Source organism: Condylura cristata, unplaced genomic scaffold (assembly GCF_000260355.1).
Source record: "Condylura cristata isolate star-nosed mole 26May11 unplaced genomic scaffold, ConCri1.0 scaffold00016, whole genome shotgun sequence".
Lineage (NCBI taxonomy): Eukaryota > Metazoa > Chordata > Mammalia > Eulipotyphla > Talpidae > Condylura > Condylura cristata.
Genome location: NW_004567117.1, coordinates 11,171,501 through 11,198,569, shown reverse-complemented (window position 1 = coordinate 11,198,569; position 27,069 = coordinate 11,171,501). Strand labels below are relative to the sequence as shown.

Sequence of the window (27,069 nt, the reverse complement as noted above, 5' to 3'; positions counted from 1 at the left end):
GCAGGGGCGGTGAGAGGATTCACCAGAGACAGAGTGGGGAGCAGAACAGGCAGATCATCGAAGTATACTGCTGAAGGGAGCAGTAAATGGGTCAGGAGAGGTCTGCCGTACCATGTGGATCACCTCTGGGCCAGGCGGGGATATCTAACTCATGCAGAAGGCTTTAGCGTCTTAGTGCTGTGCTTTAACCTGCTGTGCCACCAGGGAGGGCCTGAAATGAATTTTTACTTAATATCCCATAATGTGGTTGTATAGCTTGTTATATAGCTTTTTTCCAGATGTTCTAAAAAGTAAAAATTATAAGCTAGTTTGCGAATGAAAGTGCCAGACTTACACTTTATATACAAAAAGTTGCTTTTGATTTGTTTTTCATATACAACATTTGAAATATATTAATTTCTTTTTAATTAGTGAAAATGAATAGGTCATTTATCCTTTAGAAGAATAATTTTGTTTGTTTGTAAACAGCAGTTGAATCCAGTGTACAATTGCTATGCTTAGTGCCAGGGAAACAAATATAAAAATGACTTAATCCTGTCCTGGGGTTATCATGTACTTATTTTGTGTGTTTATGTTACCTTTTAATGTTTACATTTTTTGTGGTTATTCTCAAATTATTTTATTTTCCTCTGGAGTAATCGACGTACTTAAAAGGAAAAAGAACATGACTTCTGCTGCTGAAGTTACATCTGAAGGAGTTTCCCTGATGATCTTTAATTTATAAATATGGACAAAGAGCATTAAATAGCTCAAAGGTGGCTTTATCTAGATTGAGTGAGGATACATGACCTAAAATGACCACCTCAACTAATTTTTATTAGTGTGTAATCTGTTTCAGAAATAGTCTACTGTTTTTTTTTTTCCCTCCTCAGAGATGTGAAGCCTGATAATATGCTGCTGGATAAATCTGGACATTTGAAGTTAGCAGATTTTGGTACTTGTATGAAGATGAATAAGGTCAGATAATTAGATTTTAATTTAATTTTTTTCCAACTCCCAATAGATGCTTTTTTTTTTTAAAAGATTTATTTATGCATATAGAACTGGGGTATAGGCCAGAGGTGCTGGGTGGTGAGAGGCTTCACCCAAGACGGTGGGGAGCAGAACAGACAGATCAAGGAAACACACTGCTGAGGGGAGCAGTGGGCGGGCCAGGAGAGGTCTGCCGCCCCATGTGGTCACCTCCAGGGCAAGAGGGGATTAAACTCATGCAGAAGTGGCTTTAGCTTCTCAGTGCTGTGCTTTAACCCGCTGCGCCACCATGGAGGGCCCAATAGATGCTTTTTAGAAGACACTGTAGGAGTTTACTAATCATATCCTAACTAGTAAAGAATTGATGTGACGTGTTATATTTGTTGAGATATGCCATTGCTTCAATGTTGTCTTAGTAATATGTAAAATGACTTAACTTTTTCAAATTCTCTATTAAGAGTAAATGTGAGTTAGCAGGATTAAATCCTTTGTAGCAACTCTGTCTTATATTTATGCTGGTGGTAATTGGTACTAGTTAGATTAATATCATAAATAGTAAAAGCAGTGTTAAAATTAGACTTTCATAAAAGTGGGATTTCAGTATTATGAATTTTTTGAAGTATTTTACGTACTCTTACTAGTATGTGAAAGATTATGCTACTTATTTTAGGAGTCAACCATTAAGATCCCTATTGTACTATTTATATAACTAATAGCACATACTTATCTGAAGAAGCAAGTATAGTTTATATTCAGTTGAAACAGTTTATGCTCTTTGAAAATTACAATTTCAGAATAATCTCCAAGAACCTGCATTATATTTTAAAAGGAAATTAATTGGTTAGAAAGAAACAGAAGAACTTTTGTGTGGAAATTTAATTATAATTCTATTGAATTAATACCAGCTTCAATAAGTAACAAAGATGTATTACTTTTGTTTCTGTTTTTGGAGAGTACAAAGCTCATATTACATAGATATTCACTGGACTTAACACATTTTTTCCCATACATATTATTATTACTATTTTTTAAAGATTTATTTATTTGTGCATAGAGAACTGGGGTACAGGCCAGAGGCTCAGGGGTGGCGAGAGGCTTCACCAGAGACAGAGTGGGGAGCAGAACAGGCAGATTGACGAAGTACACTGCTGAGGGGAGCAGTGGGCAGGTCAGGAGAGGTCTGCCACGCCATGTGGTCACCTCCAGGGCAGGCGGGAATCGAACTCATGCAGAAGTGGCTTTAGCTTCTCAGTGCAGTGCTTTAACCCGCTGCGCCACCAGGGAGGGCCACATATTATTTTTTAATTTGCATGGTCAGTAATTCTGTGTTCTCTTTGAAATTTGTAACATGGGTAAATTAAATTACTGTTTTAGCAACAAAACCTTAATTACCATTTATTTACTAATGGTATCTTATACACAATCTATTTGCATTGGCTTACATACTTGTTTTCTGCAATTAAGATGAGATGATGATATTATCCATACTGGGGCAGTAAAAAATGGTGGTAGTATGACTTTCTAGTGAGTGTTAATTATTATGAAATAAGAATCACTGATGTTTTCATAACATATACATAGTTAATTAATATATTGTATATGTAATATGTGTATATGACTAAACTTTTGTTAATGTTTGGCAAGATTGCATTAGATTTAGGTATATTTGTCCAAAGATTTAGAGACACACAGGTAATATTAAGAAGAAAATAATTAAAAATAAATGTCCTAATTCAAATTTTGATCTGCCACTTATTAGGAAGGTATGGTACGATGTGATACTGCAGTTGGAACACCTGATTATATTTCCCCTGAAGTATTAAAATCTCAAGGTGGTGATGGTTATTATGGACGAGAATGTGACTGGTGGTCAGTTGGGGTATTTTTATATGAAATGCTTGTAGGTGAGTAAAAGATGATTTTATATAACTGTAACGTAGTTGTTCATCCCAAAACTTAACCACTTGGCTCTTCTAATAACATGGAGAGTGCTGATCTTGTTTGTAGGATGTAAACTAATCTAAACCTACTTTGCATTTTCAAAAGCTATTTAGAGGCTTAGATCTACTTTGTGTTGTTACTTGTTTTTATTTATTAAATGTGTACTTTTACTTTAGTCCATATTTACTGTTCTTTAAACAAATAGCATTTACTCTTTTCCTTTGAAACTGAGGTTTTAGACTTTATCTTACTTTGCTTATGTATTGTGGATTTTTTAGGTGATACACCTTTTTATGCTGATTCTCTGGTTGGAACTTACAGTAAGATTATGAATCATAAAAATTCACTTACCTTCCCTGATGATAATGACATATCAAAAGAAGCAAAAAATATTATTTGTGCCTTCCTTACTGACAGGTAAATATAATCTTAATATTAAACTTACCTCTTTATTTAAATAGTTTGGGAGGATTAATACTGTTAAGTGTTTTAGTTTCAGACTCATTTTAATTAAAATTAATTTCGCGTTAATTTTCAGTGTGTCCTTACAATGTCTGAAATGAATATATCAAATTTACATTTTAATGTAAGGGCTATACAGATGTAATGTATATATACTATGCTTTAGATACTAGAGATACAGAAATGAGCAGGACATATAGCCTGCGTTCTCCACTGTCTCATAGTCCTTTGGGAGAAACAGAAAGCAGATCAGATATTTATCATACTGAGAGACAAGTATTCTGAGTTTAGTTATGTGTGCCATACAACCACAGAGTGGTTACCTAATCCATTCTGGGAGAATCAGTGCAGGTTTCTTGAAAAAATCTCACACTAAAGCAGCTTATCTTCATATTTTTTCATTTCGTACATTTTTTCATCTCAGTTGTGATCCCCGTGGATTTACCACCACCACTTCACCCATTTGCCATCACCATAGTCACATATGCTCTTCCCACCCCAGTTTTGATTCTGTTCCTCGTCATCCCCATAGAATGTCACTGGTTTATAGTTATTAGTTGGTGTTTGTTTTTACTTGATTAGAGTTACGTTTTTCCCCCTGATTTTATGCTCTAAGCAGCTTAATCTTTTAACTCATTAAAAAAAAAAAGAAATCAGAGTATTTTTTATAAACTCTTAACTAGAGAACAAATGATTTGAGCTCCTATTTCCAAATCAGCTATTGTAGGCATGTTTTATTTTATTTTTAGATGTTTTATCTCCATGTACCCTGAAGAGGAGAGGGATCAGTAACTTTTTCCTTTAAAGCTCTTGATTTTGTCATGTTGAGTTAGTTGTCATTGAGTTTTTAATTCATCAAAAATAATAGAGTATAAAATAGTAAAACTTATTAAATGGGGTTTATTTGTATATGAATGTTTGTATTGAAGGACATGTGGGACCAGAATTCACAAACCATATTTGTCTATATTATTTGCCTAAAATCCTTTCTCACTGCGGATAAAGTGACAGGTATACAACATAATGAGTTGATATTTGTAAGTTACATTCTACTGCAATAACTAGCTAATTTCTGCTCCTATACATTTTTAATTTTAAAGTATTTTGAAGTTTTTGTTAACTTCTGGTATGAAATAAAATTGTTAATTGCAAGAAATTTATTACTATTGTTTAAAAATTCAAAAATGTATTGTTTTGTTATGCTAATGATCAAGGTTAGTGATTCATCAGAATCTTCACTGTCAAAGTAAAAGTCATGGAGTATCAACAAATTTATTTTATATATTTTAAAAATATTTTTAATAATATCAGTCTTCAACTTGTTTTTTATTTAAGCTGAAAATTATGCTGAAAGTAGTATAATTACCAGGTGATACAGAACTGTGTTTATCATTCTGTGAGTTTTTATGTCCATAAATAAATCTGGTCAGGTTATAATAGTACCTTGAATGATCAGTAACTTTTTCTCTCCCTTTCTATTCAGAGAAGTGAGGTTAGGGAGAAATGGTGTAGAAGAAATCAAACGACATCTCTTCTTCAAAAATGATCAGTGGGCTTGGGAAACACTCCGAGATAGTAAGTTATATTTTACTGTGTTTTTCAGTAAATATTTAAATGTAGTTTTGTGTAAATTGTCTGTTGAAACCTTGTAATATATGTAATATATACAGTTGAGCACCATCTGTAATTTTGCTTATTGTGGTTTCAGTTACCCGTGGTCAACTGTGATGCAAAAATATGTATGAATGAGAGAAAAAGAGAACACATTCACATAACTTTTATTACAGTATGTTGTCATGAGTGTTACATTTTATTATTAGTTATTGTCTCTTACTGTGCCTGATTCATAAACTTTATCATAGGTATTTAAATACAGGGGGAAAAAACAGACTGTAGGACTGTGTGCTCTCTATGTTTTCAGATATCCACAAGTTCTTTGAATGTGTCCCCCACAAATCAGAGGGGACTACTGTATATTCAATCAAAATTCAGAATACAAAATGCTGTTTGGTTTAAAATTATACTTAAAGAGGAAATATTTATTAATATTGAAAATCCATACTGTTACTTCTCTTATGTTCCACTCAAGATACTAAGATGAAATAGTAAACACATGTAATGCATTTGAGCTCAACAGCCATAATTTGATATTTGTTTTATGTTGAATTGCTCTTTTAGACTTTAGTATCTCATTATGGAGAGAGATTGTGGAGAAATTAAAATATAATTCTTTTGAAAAGTTATTTTGTTTTTCCCAAAACCTAAAACATAAGGAGGTTCTGTTTATCAGTATCAGAATTTAATTTGTATCAGGACCTAGGTAATGATGATATATTTGATTCCATCAGGTTTGAAGCTTATAGTTCAGAAATAAGAATAGGCAGTATGTAAAAATTTAATTTTCAGTAAGAACGTTTCCCTATTTAAAAGCACTAACATTGTAAAATATTTTTCTGGAAAACCTTATTTAACACACCTGACTCAAAAATATAATGACACTGAAAGTTCTCATCATCTTTATGGATTTGGGAGGCCAGAAGTTTTTCTTTACTTTGTTGACATCTTGGTAACATTTTCTCGTTTTCACACCTCAGAAATGAATAGTGGATACTTCAAGAGTCCCGTTCTTTAGCAATAGGAAGGAATAGTTACAGTGAAAGTGAATTGAGTTGTGTAGTGTTAGAAACTAGATGTTCTGAAATTAGGTATTTGTCTTAAGAGTTCCCTCTCTAGTTGAGAAAGAGTGATAGTTGATCCCGGGGAGATATTTTACTAGTTTTCTTTACTTTGAAGAACTAATCATGTAGATTTACCAGTATTGGTGAAGTAGACCAGCTATCATACATTTTTTTAAACACCTTTATATTGCTTTCAAGTATAATAATTTCATTTTACTAAGCCATAAAATTTACTGAGAAAGAAACAGGATAAATAAGAAATTCTTCTGGAAATTAATAGATTATCTCATTACAAAAAATGACAGGAGCATTTTCTTTTTTTTTTAAAGATTTATTTATTTGTGCATACAGAACTGGGGTACAGGCCAGAGGCTCAGGAGTGGTGAGAGGCTTCACCAGAAACAGAGTGGGGAACAGAACAGACAGATGGATGAACTACACTGCTGAGGGGAGCAGCAGGCGGGTCAGGAGAGGTCTGCCACGCAATGTGGATCTCCAGGGCAGGCGGGAATCGAACTCATGCGGAAGTGGCTTTAGATTCTCAGTGCTGTCCTTTAACCTGCTGCGCCACCAGGGAGGGCCGACAGGAGCATTTTAACCTTGGAAAAAATTATTAACATTTTTTAGAAAGGAAAATAAAGAAATTTTCCTTATATGTAATTGTGATATCATTTTCATGCTGTAAGAGAAACTTGGGAGAGATGTGAGCTGATGAAAAGCTTTGTTTTTTAATTCAAGTTATGCTCTCAGTAAAGTTTTAAAAAGTCTGAAAACATACAAATATGATTATTAATCGGAAGGGAATCTAAGAGAGGATTGAAGAAAATATAAAGTATCTCATATTGCTCTAATTTTTTTCTCAAAGTAATGCATAAAATTTACACACTAAATACTAAACAAAGTAACTACACAATAAATCACTTCCAAAAGAAAAGAGTGTATATTTTTGTTTGTGTTTTGAAAAAATGGTATTGGGGAGACGAATATTTTTTAATCACTGTACTGAGCATTTTTCTATGTCAGACACTAGGAAAGTAGCAGGTATTAAGCCAGCCAAAGCTCTTTGTTTTGTGGAATTGTTAGTCTAGTAGAATTAGAGTGTCCACATCGATGACAACTTTTGATATTGCTATATACCTCCTTTATATATAACATTTGTGGAAAATGTAGGAATTACCACATTTATGTAAATTAAGTAAATTTTATTTCAAGAATTAATATAATTGGTGATTTTATTAGGTTATTGTCATTTCTGTCCCTTAAAAATCTGTATTATTAGCTGTGGATTTGTTGCAGTATGCTTATATTTAGCATCCTTATAAACATTCTGCTATCTTAATCTGAATAGCTCCTATTTTGTAGATTGTTATTAAAAAGGAAAATGAAGTCTGTAGAACGTTTCTTTCCTTTTACTTTTCTACCCCTTCTTCACTTCCCACCCTTAAAATACCAAGAATACTTTTATTGTGAATTGACCTCACTGACCTAAGTTAAAAAAATTATATAACACAATTCTTTGTTTTTGTTTTTGTTTTGTTTTGTTTTTTGACTCTCCTGTTATCTTCAGTAAAGTAGCTTATTTTTTTTGGAAATAATCATTCTTTTGATAGTTTTACAACTTACCTGTCTACAGATTGCAGTGACAATCTTCACCATCTTCTGCTTCTTACTGGTGTGGGAACTGGTAAAAACTAGTTTTTTTTTTTTTTAGCAACATTCCCATGAATTTCGTACTCTTAATTTAGAGGCACAAAGTATTAAGATTGTGAAATTACTTTTCCTACTCATTTAAGATATAGAGGAAGAAATAAAAAGCCTTTTGTATACACCATTCTTCAGAGAAGTATCTTTCACAAGAACTTGATGCAGGTCACACTGTTAGTAAATGAGTGTCAGTGTATCTGTCAAAGTCTCTAAAACCAGAACTGTTGATACTCTGAAATTCCATGTACCATTTAAAGATTAGAAATGTAGGAAATTGACATTTATTGGCAGCTTATTTAGGGCAAAGTAAATGTAACATTTAATATATAAAATAACATTATATACTATGTTAAATGATCTCACTAGAGCTAAGATATTACCACTACTCTACCAACCTATAGTTGGTAGAAATATACAAGATGATAATACTGGTTACACTATTAGGTTATGTAGTAAATTTTCAGTTTAGTTAAAAACAAACAAAATTACTTATAGGCACATATATACTATTCTGGGTTATGTGTGCTAATTAAGTCTAGAGTTTCTCTTTTAGAATTTTACATTCCTGTGGGAGAAATGATTAGTATAGACTTCATGGATAAAGAATTTAGGGACTAACTATGGTGATGGCATATGGGTGATTTGGTGATGGGAAATCCAAGGGGATTGCAGCTGAGATGGAAAAATGCACAAAAATATGTAAAAATAAACTAATATAATAATAAAAAATAAATTAAAAAATTTTAAAATCAACAAAATACATAGATAATATATATGCATGTATAAAAGATAATATATACAAATATACACAATATTCAAAGTGTTATTTCCTCCCTTAACTCTGTATCTTAAAGAGTTTCCATGCTTCCCGTCCAGCTAAGGGCTCACTGGTCCTTTCCTACAAGTGCATGTTAATTCTGTTAATAGATTCAATCCCTTGTAGAAAGATAGGGCTTTTCCCACTATTTTAAATGAGGACATCGGGTACTTTTTTTTTTTTTTTTTTTTTTTTGCAGTGAACACTTTGTGTACATGTATAAGTGTATCTTGAGGACTCACTCCTAGAAGAGTGATTCAAAGTGCGTATGAATTTTTCACTTTGAAAGATAATGCCAATTTGGATTGGAGACTTTTTCCTGTAAAGGAACCCTCTGGGGGCTAAACTAGAGAAGAAAGAGTGTTGGGATAGAAAGAGTATGAGCTTTCAACTCAGTCATGTAAGGTGCAACTAAAAAAGAAGAATTTAGGGACTAGCAAATTTCAGAGATTTAGAGTCATTTAGACTTTCTCAGCATTTTATTATATTCGTGTAAGAAAAAAAACTGAAAAAAGTTACCATTTTTGCTCATTCCATTTTCTTGGTTCCCTGTGGAAGCCTGTTGGAAACAGGACTTCTAAACCATGGCTGGAAGGCTATGGTCAAGGCCATTTTTGCTGGCTACAAGTGGGGTCTCTGGAACCAGAGGGAGCATACAGCTCTTCTTAAAACTGAAGGTGTTTATGCTCAAGATAAAATGGAATTATGTCCAGGCAAGAGATACGTTTATGTATACAAAGCAAAGAACAACACAGTGACTCCTGGTGGCAACCCAATAAAACTAGAGTAATCTGGGGAAAGTTACATGCCCCTGCAAACAGTGGTATGGTTCTGGGGAAATTCCAAAGCAACCTTCCAACTAAGGCCATGGGACAAAGAATCTGTGTGATATTGTACCCCTCAAGGATTTAAATTTGCTGACAAGTCCAGAAGAGTGGATTTGTTTTGGTAAAAAAATGTTACCACTTTTATTGTGATAAAGTATATAGTTTAAATATATATGTAACTTAAAATTAACCATTTTAAAATGTACAGCTTCAGTGCATTAAGCACCTCACAAGGTTGTGCAGTCACCATCATCTTGTCTCCAGACCTTTTCCATTATCCAAAACTAAATCTCTATACGCATTAAACCAAATTTCAAAGACATGGAAGAACATTAAAAAAACAGAAAACAAATGTCCATTGGTGTAAAAGAAAAGCAGAAGATGGAAATAAAACTCTCAATAAGATTATAGTATAGATTCAGGATATAAAGAGAGTGATGAAAATTTTAGGAGAAAGTCACAGAATTAGAACAGATCAAATGGAAGCACAGGTCAGTGTAATTGAAGATATAAATGAACAAGCAACACTGTAGGAAAAGAAAGAGAAACAAAGTAAAAAAATGAAGAAACACTTTGAAGAATTATCTGACACTATGTGTATAGGCAACAAAAGATGGATAGGAATACCAGAGAGTGATGAGAGAAAGGAACATAAAATGTATTTCAAGAAATAATGGAGGAAGACTTCCCAAACCTAGAGAAGGGAGTAAATGTATATATCTAGGAAACTAAAGGAGCCCTGAGTTGTCTAAACAAAGTCAGAGTTACATCAAGACGTATAATAGCCAAGTTATGTCAAAAGCTTTAGGCCCTAAAACAGATGATTTGATCAAGAAGACATGACATATAAACACAATGGGATATTATTCAGCCGTCAAAAAGGATAAACTCATGGTAATTGGGGTCATAAATGTGGAGTAAAAGGGCTAATACTAAGTGAAGTAAGTCAGAAAGAGAAAGGTAAATACTGGATGGTGTCACTTATATATGAAATATAGAGGAACCAAACTAAGGATCCGATGAAGCTTAAAAAGTAACCCTTGAGGCCCTCCCTGGTGGAGCAGTGGGTTAAAGCACAGCACAAAGAAGCTTAAGCCACTTCCTCATGAGTTCGATCCCGCCTGCCCCGGAGGTGACCACATGGCGCGGCAGACCTCTCCTGGCCCGCCCGCTGCTCCCCTCAGCAGTGTACTTACTTTGTCGATCTGCCTGTTCTGCTCCCCACTCTGTCCCGGGTGAATCCTCTCACCCTCCGCATCTCTGGCCTGTACCCCAGTTCTGTACAAATAAATAAATAAATCTTAAAAAAAAAAAAAGTAACCCTTGAAAGCTAACTATAGGACTGAAGCTTACAGAAGGGTGAGGGGTGTGCAAGAACAAAGAAGGAAGGAGGCACAATGGACTATGATCATGGACTATGGGTGATTAGGTGGTGGGTTCACTAAAGTGGTAATACTAATGATATTACTAGTGGTATTCCTAATGTTACCCAAGTTTTACAGAGTTAAAGTTTAAAAATACTTCAATTGAAAAAACCAAAAACTATTCTTTAATAGCATGTCATATATAATAAAAAGGCTAAATTCATCTGAGGTATAAAAGAAAATGCATCCAAACTAGGTCTGCTGCTTTTTAAAATCTTTCTTGCATACAATTTTAATTCAGCATTTCTCAATCTTGACCCTTGGTAGGTAAATCTGTTTTTTACTCTGTGTGTAGTTTTCTCTGAATGTTGAGGATGTTTAGCAGTATTCTGTTTTCTATCCACTAGATGCCATTAGAACATTTTCCCCATCTGTAATAACCAAAAATACACCCAAGCGTTGTCAAATATTGCCTAGGGTACATTAATTTTTGTTTTTAAGATTTATTTATGCTTACAGAACTGGGGTATAGGCCAGAAGTGTGGGGTGAGAGGATTCACCTGAGACAGTGGGTTGCAGAATAGGCAGATCTACTGATATACACTGATGAGGGGAGCAGCGGGTGGGTCAGGAGAGGTCTGTCACACCTTGTAGGTCAGCTCCCTTGTGGGGAATTGAACTCATGCTGCAGTGGCTTCAGAGAGCTTCATAATGTGGTGCTTTCACATGTTGTGCCATCAGGGAGAGTCCGGGAACATTAATTTTAGGATTTATAACGTTGAGCAAATTCTATAGTCTTTATTGACTGAGTGAGGCTTTCTTTTTAATCATGAAAGGGTACTGAATTTTGAGATTTACTGTAAAATATATGCCAAAAAAGTAATTGATGTTTATGCTTCTCCCAAGAAGATGCCCTTTTATGTATATTTCCTTCAAGTTAGACATTTATTACAAGAAAACTAAAATTGTTTAGTCAGGCCATTCTCTAGGCCATTAAGATAAGAGAATGGTGGAAAAGTCCTTTTCTTTCACTGTTTTTAATACTTTGGGTTGAATGTTGTTTCATTCCTGTCAAATAGTTCACTGTTTCTAAAATTATTAACATTAATTATTTTTTTTTGCCTGAAATACCCAGATGATTCAATAAGAATATGATTCTACTACATAAGACTTTGAAATCAGGTGTTTATTTTTGTTTGCTCATCTTTATCTTCTCTCTAAAGATGAATGAGATGACTGTACATAAAGTAATTCTATTTTTTTGTGTTCTTTTATGTTACTTGTGCTTTTAAAAGCATTTTCAAAAAATGTACTTTTAGAATATATTTTAGTTTTCTGTAGTATTTATTTCTGTGTTAATGAAGATTTACATTGCATATATTGCTTTATATTTAGTATATATGAGCCTTGCTTCCCATCAAGTTTATAACTCTTGATTTCTTGGCCATGTTTAGTATCCCTGTCCTCTTTTCCCAACCATTTCACAGATACTTAAATAAATTGTTCCTTAATTATAGGTTCGGAGGAGGTAACTTTCCTAAAAGTACAATTCAAAATACTTTGCTCCTCTTGACTTAATATTATCCTCAGGGGTAATGTGGTCATCATCTATATTTTAGATGAGTAAAAACAGTTTGGTACCAAGTTATTAATTGTATCTAGAACACTCATAACCACCTTTGCTAGTTTTTTGTAGAGCTAATGTGAATAAAATGATGTATTTGAAACTAGTAGATTTTTAAGTGCAGTTTGTATATGGCTTCTGAAAACTCTTTTTTGTTTTCATATTTTATACTAAGGTATATCCTAAAACCTTAAAATACTTGACTTGTAATATTTAAATTAAAATTGAGGTATAGATGATAATTATAAATTATCTTAAGGGCAATTATTTCATAGAATTACATACTGATCAATATCAGTTGATTGATAATCTTAATAAAACTCATTATAGTGGGATCCAGCCCATTAGAAATTTGGGTGACAAGTTATTTCTGTATGAAAAACCAATAGTAATTTGTATGGAATCTTTGCTTTGCTTTATATCAAATTTAAAGTGAACTAATATTATTTCTGTATTTAGCTGTAGCACCAGTTGTTCCAGATTTAAGCAGTGACATTGATACAAGTAACTTTGATGACTTGGAAGAAGATAAAGGAGATGAAGAAACCTTCCCTATACCTAAAGCTTTTGTTGGCAATCAATTACCTTTTGTAGGATTTACATATTATAGTAATCGTAGGTAAGTATGCTGGATGTTATTTTGTTCAGGTGGTTTCCTTACATTTCAGCTTTGCATTCAAAGAACCTTATATTACTGACTTTGTAGAAGATAAACATCAACTTCAGTTTATAGCATTTTAAATTTAGAAGATTATCTTAGAGATCAGATGTTCTTCTTTCTTTTTAAACTCCGGTTCCACTGGCTTTGTATTTGCTTTTATTTACTTTATATAATGCAGATCTCACATTAGGATCTGTCATTTGTCACTTGACCTCTAGCAATCTGCCACATGACCCTTGTTACTGTCTTTGGATTACTTGATTCTATAGTAACCTGAATAATTTTCCAAGAATAACATAGGAAGCAACATTTTTGTTTCAATTAGAACACTGTTATTTGTTTAAAAGTACTTAAAGGACACTTGATTAGCTTCTCTTTTTCCCTTTTAATATACATTAGTAGTTTCTCCTTAATAGCTGTGCAACATGCTACATAGCTATTTGATCTCTTTTTGAGAGAGCTCCATTGATTAGCCAAAGTGATAACTGTAGTGTGATACAGTTGTGTAGGAATAATAGAGATAGTTGTGGCATGATAGAAATAGTAGTAGCAGAAGCAACAGCAGTACAGAAGCAGTTGCTTTAAATAAGATTTGATTAGAACTTTTCAGTATGAGCTGTTTGATAATCTCATGAAATGTATGAAGACTTCTAAAGATCTTATACATAATGATCTGATACATAATTCTAATTTTATACTGAATTTAAAGAACTCTGTAAGATTTGGAGTCCCAGGTTTTGCTTCTTCACACCTAAAGGGAGGTTTTATGTATCATTTTTCTATTATGTTTCTAAAGTAAAATTATGAAGCCATACTCAATTAAAATAACAGCTAATGTAAGATTAGGAAAAAACAAGCATTTATTATTTACTAATTGTTAAATATTAAAGATTGAATAACTTAAAGTAATGAATGTTAAAATTGTTAAAAATGTTTTGTTCCCAGATATTTATCTTCAGCAAATCCTAATGATAATAGAAGTAGTGCCAATGTGGATAAAAGCTTGGTATGTATTTTAATTTTTTTAAAATTTTGATCAACCCGTGTATCAGAGCAAGGGTCTTGATAGGAATTCTTCACATTCAAAAGATTTAAGAGAGTTTTATGTGTGTGACAATAGCAAAATTTGCCATTCTACCCATTTCTCAGTATATAGGTCAGTGATGTTTGCACTCACATATTGTTTTGCAACCAATATACTCCATTTCAGAACCTTCATAACTTTGTCCCCATTCTCCATTATACTCACCCTCCAAACAGCCACTATCCTACCTTCTGTCTCTATGAATTTGATTATTATAGGTACCTCATATAATTATTTGATGTTTTGTGGCTAGCATATTTTACTGAGCATAATAGTCTCAAGTTTCATTCGTGTAGGATTTATTAAAATTTCATTATTTTTTAAAACAATATATTCCATTTTTATATACATAGAGTATTGTTTCATTAAATGAAGAGAGTTTATTGAAAGGGACATTTAACAGAGCTATGGCCAAGCAGTAAATAAGGGGTACTAAAATTACCCATTGATTAACAACAGTGGTAAGTCTCTGTCACTGGTCTGAAAGGACAGGAAGAAACAAATTTTGTTAACACAGCTTAGAGAAAGCATAGACTCAAGAAGAGTATAGAGCATAGAACATTTCCAGAATCGGGCAAGAAGAGTGGGTGAGAATAAGCACTTCATTTCTCACATCTTCTGGTTTCCTGCTGGTATCTCCCACATCCTGAAGCCAACCTTAAAATCACAGAACTAGAGTTTTTAGGTAATGTGGTATGCAGATTCTAAAGTGAAGGGCAGAGGATGTGCCTTCAACATTGACAAGGATTGGGGAGGTGGGGAGCAATAGATAATAACCATTATCTACAGTCAACATTGTCTAATCTGACCAATGAAAAATAAGATGTTGGGGCCCTCCCTGGTGGCGCAGTGGGTTAAAGTACAGCATTATGAAGCAATCCACAGCCACTGCAGTACGAGTTTGATTTCCTAGCTAGCCAGGTAGGTGACCTACATAGTGCCTCAGACCTCTCCTGACCCGCCTACTACTCCCCTCAACAGTGTACATCTGCCTGTTCTACTTCCCACTCTGTTTTTGGTGAATCCTCTCACCCACCACACCTCTGGCCTGTACCCCAGTTCTTGTGTGGATAAATAAATAAATCTTTAAAGAAAAAGAAAATAAATTGTTAAGTAATTTTAGAGACATGAGTACTTTCTATTACTGAGTTCCTAAGACAGAGGTTAAAAAAGTCCTGCTTACATTTGAAAAGATCCTTGTAGCTTAACCAGGAAATCTCTTCAGAACAGCAGAAATATGGCATCTCTAGTAGCTCAGGGGTTGATTCTCAGCTCAGTCAAGCTACCACCAGCCACTGTGTCATGAGTTTGATACCTAGCCAGGGAACTGACCCAGATGGCGCAGCAGACCTCTCCAATCTTGCCCACTGCGCCTATCAGCAGTGTATTTCAGTAAATCTGCCTGTTCTGCTTCCCACTCTGTCTCTGGTGAATCTTCTCACTGCCCTGCCCCTAGTGCAGTCTTTGAACTCTTTGTGTCCTATATCCTTCATATTTTTAGCTGAGAAGTAGAATAGGTAGCAATTGTTTTTTAATGCTGATACAATTCTTTTTCTTTGATATATTTAGTCTTAAATGTAAGAGAACATGTGATAGCAAGGAAAAATGGAATAAAGGGGAATGAACCAATAGAGCAATTTGCTAAATCATATAGCTGACACAGGAACTCAGAAATCTAAAATTAAAGCACCTTTGATATAGGGAAGGTGATGATAAGGAGCTGCTATATCTCAGTTCTTGTCTCTTGTATTACTTGTCTTGGATTAGAAATAAATTAGAACTTCAAATTATTTTCAGTGGGATCATATTTTCTTAGGAATGATCTTTCTATGGTGATTGCTTGAAGTTTCCGTCAGTATAATAATTGCTTGATGTTTCTGTCAGTGGCTGCTCTTTTATTTTTCACTCTGGTAAAATCACAGGGAAAGAGAATACTTGTGTCACATTTTACTGACTGAGAACTACGTAAAAATCCAACTAATTTTCACGCTTTCCTTAACAGCTTTCTGGCAGAGATGCTAATGAATAAATTTTAGTTGTCAAGTACAATAATTAACTTTCATTCATATCTTTTTTTTAGTGCACCTGATACTGATTAACCCTTCCTCAACTGACACGTCAAACATTTTTTTAATTGGGCAAACAGAACTAATGTTGAATTGTAACACCATATACCTAAAACCTATATAATGTTATAAGCCAGTATTATTTCAATAAGAAAAAAGAACTTCGAGTTTTTCTGATTCTTGCATTCCCATAATTTCCTTTGTTTTTCTTTCCTGCTTCTTTGGATTTTATTTTCAGTCCTCTGCAAGCTCATCATCTACTCTTCTACCTATTCCTCCATTCTTTTGTCTTCCTTCCCCCTTTCTTTCCATCTTCCTCTTTTTCTCCCCTCATTTCTCTCTTTAATTTTAAAATGTTTTTCAGGGTTCTGGTTTGACTTTCTGATACTTTTCTGCAAATGAACATACTGTGCTGGTCTGCTTTGCTCCTCTGAGCTCGTGGCCTGAATCTCTTCTCTCTCTGACTGTACTTCTCTTCCTGCATATCTTTCAGGCACCTCATTATCATCTAGAGCTAAACTCAAAATTCTTTGCATAATTTTACAGCAGTTTTTTTTTTGTGTTCATCTGTCTTTTGCAACGCTATTATGCCTGCTCTTTTTACTTTAATCAGTTACTAAATCATAAATTATTTTCTTGTTGATATTTATCCATATTCTCTTCATTCCTACAGCCTCTGCCTTAATCAGACCTATGTACTCTTTTTAACTGAACAGTTTCAATAACCTAGTAATAACTAGTTGCCTTGTCTAGAATTTTTCTTTTCCATAATCTGTTTATTATTACTGAAGTGATGGTTTTAAAATGCCAGTACTATGTCATTTCCCTTTTTAAGATGCTTATCCATTTATGTCCCAAATCCTATTTGTGTATACAAGCATTATGGTCCCATACATCTTTTCAGATTTCATTCTTCTGTTAAGTTCTGTGCTCTGCCTATACTTGATTCCTTTCCATTTCCCAATATATCATCTTTTGTCTCTCCATGTTTAGATCTGTTCATTTTTTTCTGCTTTCTCTGCTTGGTACATAATGTCTTTTAAGTCTTATCTCAAACATGTCTTCCTGGCAGAATCAGATGTGACCTCTTCTCTTTTTTAAAACATTTTATGTGTAATTTTATTACTTACCACGTTGTAATTGAATATGTTATATATATATGTCTTTAGGGTTGCTGTAGGCTTACTTCATCATCCCATTCCTCTGTGCCCCACTGTGTATTAACATCATAAGAACAGGAACCAGATCTTTTTATTTTTTTTTTTTGTATTACTAATGCCTACCACAGTGCCTGACATATTTGTGGGTGTTCAAAAAAAATGCTGTTAATATAAAAATTTTGGACAGAAAGGACAGGACTGAGATAATTCCCAAGTATAAAATAGTAACATAAACTTGCTAGTCTTGCATTCTCTATGCATATTCTTAATAGAATAAGTGTTTTTTGTGTGTGTGTTTTTAATTACAGCAGGAAAATTTGCAAAAAACAATTTATAAACTTGAGGAACAGCTACATAATGAAATGCAGCTAAAAGATGAAATGGAGCAGAAGTGCAGGTGAGAATATATTTGTATGTTCTTCACCTTAAAATTTGTATAGCAGTTGCTTATTTTCAAGCATGTACTCTATATAAACACTTGGAAAGACATACAAGTAAGAGTTGTAAAGTTTGCTACTGATGTACAGTCAACAAAGAGTATGTTGGCTACATTTGAAAGGTTATATATGTTAGTATATTAGTTACAGATGTGTTTCCTTCAGAATATTTAAAGTACAAATTTAATTTGCTCCTGGCAGTCATTTTTCTTAAAATACCATAGTGATGAATCACTTAACACCTGATCAGTTGCTTTTCAGTCTCACTTAATTTTCTCACTGAGTGGGTGAATTAGTTTACATTAAATAAGGTACGTTCTAAAAGATGAAATGTTGAAGATTAAATTTTGCTGCAAACATTTACTAACTTTCATTTTGATTCTCTAGTGCCATAATTAAATTTCATCCTAGTGAAGTCTAAGCCAGTATGAAAGTATATGTATTCATGAAAAAATATGTATTTATGAAATTATAGACTGTATTTATATAAATATGTATTTTTGAAAATATAGAATGGTCAAGACAATTTTCAGTAATCTAGCATAATACTGAATTGTTAACTACATGCAGACAATGAGTTCTTATAATTATATTTTTAAGGGATAATGTTGAATAAATGATATACAGTTGTATTGGTGACTGTGTATTCAATAAGTGGAATTAGGAATATTGGTAATTTTCTTATCATGAGAGAGGAAATAAGTAAAATTCTCATGGGATACGATTCCTAATAGATAAAATTGTTAAATGTATAAATACAAACAATTTTTAGAAAAAATCTTGAATATTAATGACCCATACCAAAGTTTGGAATGGCATTTCTAAATGCAAATTTGGAAATGAGGAAAGACAGTGGATAAATATTATTGTAGAGATGTTGAGAAGTTTCTACATAAAAGATAATATAATCAAAATGAGGCAAATGATAGCTGGTAAAAGTGGTAGTAGTGGGGATTCAATTTGCAGAAGAAATAAGAATGGCCAAAGTTATTAATGATAACATGAAAATGTATGAAAAGAAAGGTCTGAGGTAAGGATAGGAAGGTTAACAGTGTCTGGCTCTTGGAAGATGTTGTTTTTGACAAGGTTAAGATATTTGGTATTTATCCTTAAGGGTAATAGAAAATGCATTGGAAGTTAATTAAACTAAGGAATAAAAAAATTGGATCAGATTAATTTTTTTCAAACAAACTGTTTATTTGGCATCACCTGGTATTTATCCATCAAACAGGGAATAAGGGAGCAAGATGGGTCAAGGGTGGTTCCCAGATGGTGTCATTTACTTGGCAGACTACTAGAGCAGAAGCAAATTGGTACTGAGGACATGTTTGGAGAGCAGAGGGAAATAAATTAGTTTTGGACATTATGTAAAAATACAACATATGATTTGAAGCTCAGAATTATGTTTAAAGCCAATATATATGAATTATGATATGTTAATAAATTTTCAATTTATTTCAATTTGCCCAAGTTTCCAAATAGTATATCTTATTTGAAATTTGCCACCTTTCTCTTCACTTAATCTTGTATTAAAGTGAAAATGGCTAATTATTTTTATAGTAGCAAGTATTACATGAGAGAGTTTAAGGATCCTTAAGAAATTCATATACTTCCTGCAAAAAAGTCCATTGATAAAACTTGAGCTCCTTGAATTTGGATGAGAAAAAATGAATATTTTCTCTGATAACTAAACTTAGCTTTTCCTACAATTTTCAACATGGACAATATTCCACAATTATTAGTAGTAGTGAATTTTTTTATTACCGTTGAAAATCACAGATACATTCTTATTGTTTTAGTTACCTGTTATTTATGGTCATCACTACTTGGAAATACTGTCAGTAGACCTTGTGAATTGTTATACTAGTAAACATATTTTACATAATCAGATATTTTATAAAAATTTCAGAGTATATTTTGATTTAATGTTGGCTTCATTTAATCCTATGTATTTTATGCTTTAAAATATATGATTCTGAGAAAATTCCAAGTTTTACCAACTCCCAAGGGGATTCATAGCATGAAAAATGGTTGAGAATTCTAAATCTGTCAGATATTAAGGAATATGATCTTTTATCCTTCTATAAGAAAAAATAAAACATTTCTAATCTACTTTGTCTTTGCTTTTACAGAACTTCAAACTTAAAACTAGACAAGATAATGAAGGAGTTGGATGAAGAGGTACTTGTTTACTAATCAGAATTTTCCTTTTTGAAAGTTTTTCCTTTTTTCAAAACAAATTTTTTCCTGAGAAAATTACATTTAGTCTTGAGGTTGACTACAGCATGTATAGAACAGAACAAAAAAATTATAATGAAGCATCACTAGCTTCAGTTTGGAACTGCAGGTTCAAATGGTGAGGATTAGAATATACTCTCGTTTTTTTGTTTAGTTTTATTGTAGAATCTTACTTTGGTTCTAGAACCATGAAAATTAGTACTTGAATTTCAGTTTAGTGGATCTTAATAGTTGAAAATTGAGGAAGGAGCAAGAGAATCAAGAGATTAGAAATATCTGGGAACTATAACAGAAACAAATATGAGAGTGGGAGGGATATAACTTAAATAGAACTGACATAACATAATACATTGATTTTAGAATTTATGTTTTCCATGGTCATTTAACTTGAAATTTTTATTATCAGGAAAAGACAGGAAAAACAGTTCATGATTCAGATTTTTGTTAACAAATGTGAAATAGATTTTCAGTTCTTTAGTGTATAAATATCTTTCTACTGCTTTATGAAAAAGCCCTGAAAAGATACTCTCTCTCTTTAGTCTTTTCTCATTGATTAATTCCTTAGTGCTTTTTACATTTAATCTGTCTGATGGTTATTGTGTAACTATAGTTACACAATTTTTTCTTGAGGAATTGTAACTATCGCTGACTAATGTTTTATTCATTGGTAGCTTTGTGTGTATGTATGTATACTGATCAGTATATACTTGGCCACCACAGTTTATTTGATTATAAGAATTCCTTTTTGCCTAGCCTCCACTTTTTATTTCAGTTCTAAAATATAAAATTCAGCTGTAGTAGTTACTGAGTTTTCTGAATTCAAAAGGTAGATCTTAATTATAAAATTAGGATTGTCCTGCCTCTGGAAAGATGGAATAAAAAGACTTTTCCATTTCTCCTAGACATTAAGTAAACAAATATAGAAAGATTCTGAAAGGTGGAGGAAAAAAGACTGACAAGTTAGACTACATGAACCCAAAGAACAATGTTGGAATGACTATTACAGGTTTTCATTCTTCTGGCATATATTATAGACCAGATGCTAGAATAGCTAGCTAGCTGGAAATACTAATAAGCACAAAAAAGAAAAGCAGTTCAATTAAAGGATCAAAGAGGGGCAGACAAACAAATCAGAAGACTTTGACATATTCACTGCTTTCTGTAGATAACACAATGTGACAAATAAAGCCATGTTACTACTAGCAAAGGCTGAATGGGAAACCTAGGTTTCCAGCTCTCTGATATAATGATTTTTTAGAAATGGCCAAGTAGGGGAACTTCATCTCTCAAGACATTGGTACCATGTGGGGAATCTCTCTTCTGTCGATCTTTGTACCCATCAGTAATGAGACACCCTATCACTTCCTGCTGGAGTGGTTCAGAAGAGACCAAGTGGAGAGTCCAAACTTCAAACACTGAAATAAAAACTGCCCGCCCCCACAGTAGTAGTGTTTGTGATGGTTATATAGCCAGGAATAACAAGTTGTCCTCCTCCCCTCCCTATGATGTTGGCAGTAAACATTTATAGACACCACTGCCCATTTCAACCCAACAATGATGTGGATACACTTCCCCTGATCTATGTGTCAATAAACAGGACAGAACCTACATTTCTAGTCCTGTTTGGTGGTTCAGGGGTTCAAGTCTCAGAGCTGTTAAGCTATTGCTGCTACAGCATGAGTTCCATCTCCACCCAGGTTGCTAAGCCAGAGAGCTGAAACCTCTCCTGTTTCACCCACTGCTCCCCAGAACAGTATTTCAGTGGCTTTGCCTGTTCTGCTCCCCACTCTGTCTTTGATGAATCCTCTTGCTCTTCCACACTTCTGGCCTACACCGCAGATCTTGTATGCATAAATAAATAGAAAATCTTTAAAACAAACAAACAAAAGCTTAGATTTCTGTCTCTACCTGGCAGAAATAAGGTGGCAAGTCCTTAATCCCACTAGAACAGTAACAGAAGAAACCACCAAAACGAACATTTAAATGAGACCTCGAGTACCGTTACATTCTGTATTACCAGGTTGCAATAGCAAATAATTTGTCATAACCAGAATTAGAAGAATTCTCAACTTGAATGAGAAGACGCAGTAATTAGGAGCTAACACTGAGATAACACAGATGTGAAATGATCTGAAATGGGCTTAAAGGAAACATCACATATATGTTCAGTAAGTAACAACAAACATACTTGAAACAAATGAAAAATTGAAATTAGAATTCTCAGCAAAGTAATGGAAACTTTTCCCCAAAGATAGATGTCAGCAGAACTTACCAAAATTACAGTAATTGAAATGAAACTCTGAATGAAGGACTTAACAGAAGGACAAATATTGACCAAAGATGCAGAGAACTTGAAGTAGAATAGTGAAATTTCCCCATCTGAATAGCAGTGAAATGACAGCATCTAAGGGGACTGTGGACTACAGCAATAATGTTCTAATATTTGTGTCATTGGAATTACTGAAAGAGGACAGTAAGACTGAAAATTCCATAAATTTGGGGAAAGCATGAACCTACAAACAAAAGACATAGACCTGTAAGAATGTGGTGGACCACAGTAAAGAGTAAAGCCAGAATTATGTGCAAGCCAGACTTGTGAAAACTAACATCAAACAAGAAATCTTAAATATGGCAAAAGATACCTAGATGGGAAAAATAGTATAAATGATAGCAGAAACCATGCAGGAGAGAAGTAAGTGATACATGATTCAAGGACTGAAAAAGGAACTGTGAAGGAAAACTAAGATTTTGTCATTAGCAACCTCACCCTAAGAGTATTGGTAAAAGATAGTCTCTTAAATAGACAGGAATTTATAAAAGTTGGAATATTGAAGTACTAGGAAAGAAGAGGGAGCAAGAGACTAAAATAAAATACCTTTATACTTCAGTTTTTCATATAGTTGATATAAATTATAACTGCTTAATGTGTTTCCATGTTTACAGAAATGATATTCAGAGTAATTATAATAGGTTCATAAACACAGACAGAGGTAAGCATTTATGTTTTGGTTGAACTGATAAGATGCCAACACCAGTAGATTATGGCAAACCACGTTATATATCATGTAGAACTCCTAGAGCAGATGTCAAAACATTTTGCAAAAGGATAAACTCAAAATTACTAAAGGTTAATAAAAATGGACTTCTAAACTATATTCCATAACCCAAGTAACAAGAAAGAGAAAATGGAGAAAGAATAGAGACCAAAGAGAGCAAAAATGTCACTCTAATAATAATGACTTTAAATGAGGCAACAAGATACTGTCAAAGTAGATTTTTAAAAAATGAGGTCCATATATAAATCTTTTTTTTAAATATTGCCTCAAATAAATCAGAAAGTTTTAATTCCTTTGATTTTTTTAAGATTTATTTATTTGTGCATACAGAACTGGGGTACAGGCCAGAGGCTCAGGGGTGGCGAGAGACTTCACCAGAGACAGAGTGGGGAGCAGAACAGGCAGTTCGATGAAGTACACTGCTGAGGGGAGCAGCGGGCTGGTCAGGAGAGGTCTGCCAAGCCATATGGTCACCTCCACGGAAGGCGGAAATCGAACTCATGCAGAAGTGGCTTTAGCTTCTTAGTGCTGTGCTTTAACCCGCTGCGCACCAGGGAGGGCCAATTCCTTTGATATTTTTGTTGCAATTTTAGGGAAATCAGAGAAGAAATCTGGAATCTACAGTATCACAGATTGAGAAGGAGAAAATGTTGCTACAGCATAGAATTAATGAGTACCAAAGAAAAGCAGAACAGGAAAATGAGAAGAGGAGGAATGTGGAAAATGAAGGTAACTTACTACCTCTTGATACCTGTTTCGGAATTTCTGCCTAACACTATGCTTTGCTTCAAGTCTTTGCCATGAGTTAATCTTAAATTTAGGGTGTATGATAGACTTTTGAAACCACAACCCTCAGACACTCTATGAGCTAAATACCCAAGTCCCCCTGAAAATTTATGACAATTTGAAGTCAGTAGTAATATTTTAACTAAAATAATGTTTTTAATGTACGTGTACATATTGGGAACTATTGGAAAGTTGTAAAGAATACTGATGCCTAAATTCTGTATTTTTGCTAAGTTCTCTGGGAAGTTCTAACAGACAGCATTTGAAAACTAACCTAGAAGTTTTTGTTTTTTAATGCTAATATGTAAAAACATTAGAGATAATTTTCTACATCCTTTGATTCAGTGATTGTACTTCTAGGAATGTATTTTACATATTTACCTTTGTACATGCATACTGATGTATAAACAAGGTTATTCGTTGTAGCTTTGCTTGAAGTGACAAAAATTAAAAAAGCAAGGTAAACATAATGATAAAAAATTTTGGTATAGCTCTATGGTAGTCTACTGTTAAACTTATAAAATAATAAAGCATCTCTATATGTTGATGTGTAAGATGTAGCTTTAAATGAAAAAAGAAAACAACAAAAAAATCCACAGATGGTTTGTCTATAAAGAATGTTGTTTATATGTGCTTAAATATGTGTCTGTTTAGGCTGAATTATAAATATGCATTTTAAATCACATATATAATATACATATATGTAGTATATGTGTGTGTAGGTATTTATATATATTAAAGTATGGTGCCCAGTATTTTGGGAATGATGTGCAAGAGACTAGTTTTTGCTGGGGAGGGAGCTCAAAGGAACTGACAGATGAGGTAAGAAAAAAACCATTTGGTACTGTTGGTATTTTGAATTTGTTTATTTTTTTTCCTAAAGATTTGTATTGCTCAAAAGTAAATAATACTAACAGTAGTGTTACACTATTTAAGTAATAGAGTAAACTTATTAAGGGAGTAAAAAAACTTGAAGTACTACAACAGTGGAAACAAATCTGTCTTTGCATTCTTTTTTATAAAATAATGCTCTCCTTGTTGATAAATTTAAATGTCAGTACTTCCAAGATGAAATTTGGCTTTGGAAATGAACCTAAGTGACTATTTTGACCTAAGACTGAATTCAGTTTTTAAAGGGAATTGTATGATTCCCTATGAAACCTTTCTGATTACTGTGTCTTACTCCTTAATTTTCTAGTTTCTACATTAAAGGATCAGTTGGAAGATTTAAAAAAAGTAAGCCAGAATTCACAACTTGCTAATGAGAAGTTGGCACAACTACAAAAGCAGGTAAGTTTTTGGAATGAGGTTTTAAAAATTGTAATTAAAATTAGTGTATTTTGGTCAGAAACCTATTTTTTTTGTTCTCTTTTGTAAATAGCTAGAAGAAGCCAATGATTTACTTAGGACAGAATCAGATACGGCTGTAAGATTAAGAAAGAATCACACAGAGATGAGCAAATCAATTAGTCAACTTGAGTCTCTGAATAGAGAATTGCAAGAGAGAAATAGAATTTTGGAGAATTCAAAATCACAAACAGATAAAGATTATTACCAACTGCAAGCTGTGTTAGAAGCTGAACGGAGAGACAGAGGTCATGATTCAGAGATGATTGGAGACCTTCAAGGTAATAATCTTTTTTTATTATGATAAAATATACATTATGTAAAATTTATCCTTCAGCCATTTTTGACAGTATATATGTATTTTTGACTTAAAATATATTTCACATTATTGTGCAGTCTATCACAACTACTCATTTCCAGAACTTTTTAAAATTATATCCAAGTAAAACTTGAATATAATTATTACCCATTAAACTATAACTCCCCATTCTCCATTCATCTGAGCAATGATAACCATCATGCTACTTTCTTTCTCCTAAGATTTTATCACCTCATTTATTCTTTTGTGTCTGTCTCATTCCACTTAGCATAAAATCTTCCAAGATTCATCCATTTTGTATCTTGTAGCAGAATTTGTTTTCCTTTTTAAAGCTTAGTAATATTCTCTTGCATGAATATTACTAAGCTACATTTTATTTATCCATTGATCAGTGGAAGATAATTAAAAAATATATTGTGGTTAAAAACATACAAATTTACCACCTTAATTATTTTAAATGTAGTGTAGTATAATTTGCACCATATTGCCTTCATAAAGAAAATGACTTAGTGGAACCAGAAATGGTTACCATTCTTTCTCTTTCAGGATAATGCCTACATTTGTATACATTGTAATTTCTTCACTTTCACAAGTCACCCCATTGAGATGCCTTATGCATAGTAAGACTAATCTGGGCAAAGAAGATTTTCACTTAAAACTAGGGATTCCTCATGTATTGTAGGTAGAAATAGAAACTCAGTTGTAGAATGGAATCCCATTACAAATAAAAAATTTATGTACTTAGAAAAGTTAGATTAGAGATATTGGCAATTTTTGTGAGTCTAAAAGACAAAGGATTGAGTAAATGAAACATTTTGATAATGGTAATAAAATTTAGTTTGTTTTAAAAAAATGTCTAATAGTACTACTTCTTATATTTTTTTCCATTGTATATTTTTATTAACAGCAGTATTCATACTACTTAACCAAAATAGATTATGTGTGGAAGTTTCCAGATCTCTCAGGGAATAATTGTCCATAAGTTTGTCCATTTTAATCTTAGTTATAGGATAAGGCCATAGTGTGGGATCTTACGGGGTTTGTTTTTCAGTGGAGAAAATTTATGGTTAGTCTTGTGACTGAAAGCAGAAATTGACATCTTCTGTTGATTCTTAGTTGAGAACCTTATTTCTCATGAACTAGGCTTAGTTCTATACATAACCAAGATACATACCTTATCATATGTAGTAAGAAAATCTTGACCTGCTTAAGTTGCTTTTCTAGGCTTTTTTGTTCACTGTTTACTAGATGTGTGAAAATCACTTCATCTGCCTTTTTAACCTATAGATCAAGATGATTAGAATAAGTGATTTTATAAATAATCCTTCTAATTATAAAATGCTGTAAATCTGATTATTCTAGATATGAATAAGCTTTGAAATGCTTGCTCTCAAAGAAGAGACTATTTACCTATTTGTTCACTGTGGTGTTAATTGAATCTATTTTTTAGACATTGGTGAAGTTAAAGAAAATTCATACCTTGAGTTATCATTGATGTTCTTTTACAATGCTTGTTTAAGGTTTAG

General features: G+C 33.1%; 1 protein-coding gene and 1 pseudogene across 1 annotated transcript in view; both read left to right on the top strand.

Moving 5' to 3' along the window:
- The window catches only part of ROCK1 (Rho-associated, coiled-coil containing protein kinase 1), a 106,161-nt gene that overhangs the window by 46,897 nt on the left and 32,195 nt on the right, over positions 1 to 27,069 (top strand). The window contains exons 6-16 of the mRNA XM_012725778.1: positions 873 to 957; positions 2,732 to 2,876; positions 3,192 to 3,330; positions 4,859 to 4,950; positions 12,849 to 13,008; positions 13,996 to 14,056; positions 17,669 to 17,757; positions 19,930 to 19,978; positions 23,685 to 23,820; positions 25,076 to 25,167; positions 25,259 to 25,505. Of these exons, the coding sequence (XP_012581232.1) occupies positions 873 to 957; positions 2,732 to 2,876; positions 3,192 to 3,330; positions 4,859 to 4,950; positions 12,849 to 13,008; positions 13,996 to 14,056; positions 17,669 to 17,757; positions 19,930 to 19,978; positions 23,685 to 23,820; positions 25,076 to 25,167; positions 25,259 to 25,505 (1,295 nt within the window). The remainder of the gene's footprint in view (positions 1 to 872; positions 958 to 2,731; positions 2,877 to 3,191; positions 3,331 to 4,858; positions 4,951 to 12,848; positions 13,009 to 13,995; positions 14,057 to 17,668; positions 17,758 to 19,929; positions 19,979 to 23,684; positions 23,821 to 25,075; positions 25,168 to 25,258; positions 25,506 to 27,069) is intronic.
- LOC105853726 lies at positions 9,143 to 9,532 on the top strand (annotated as a pseudogene).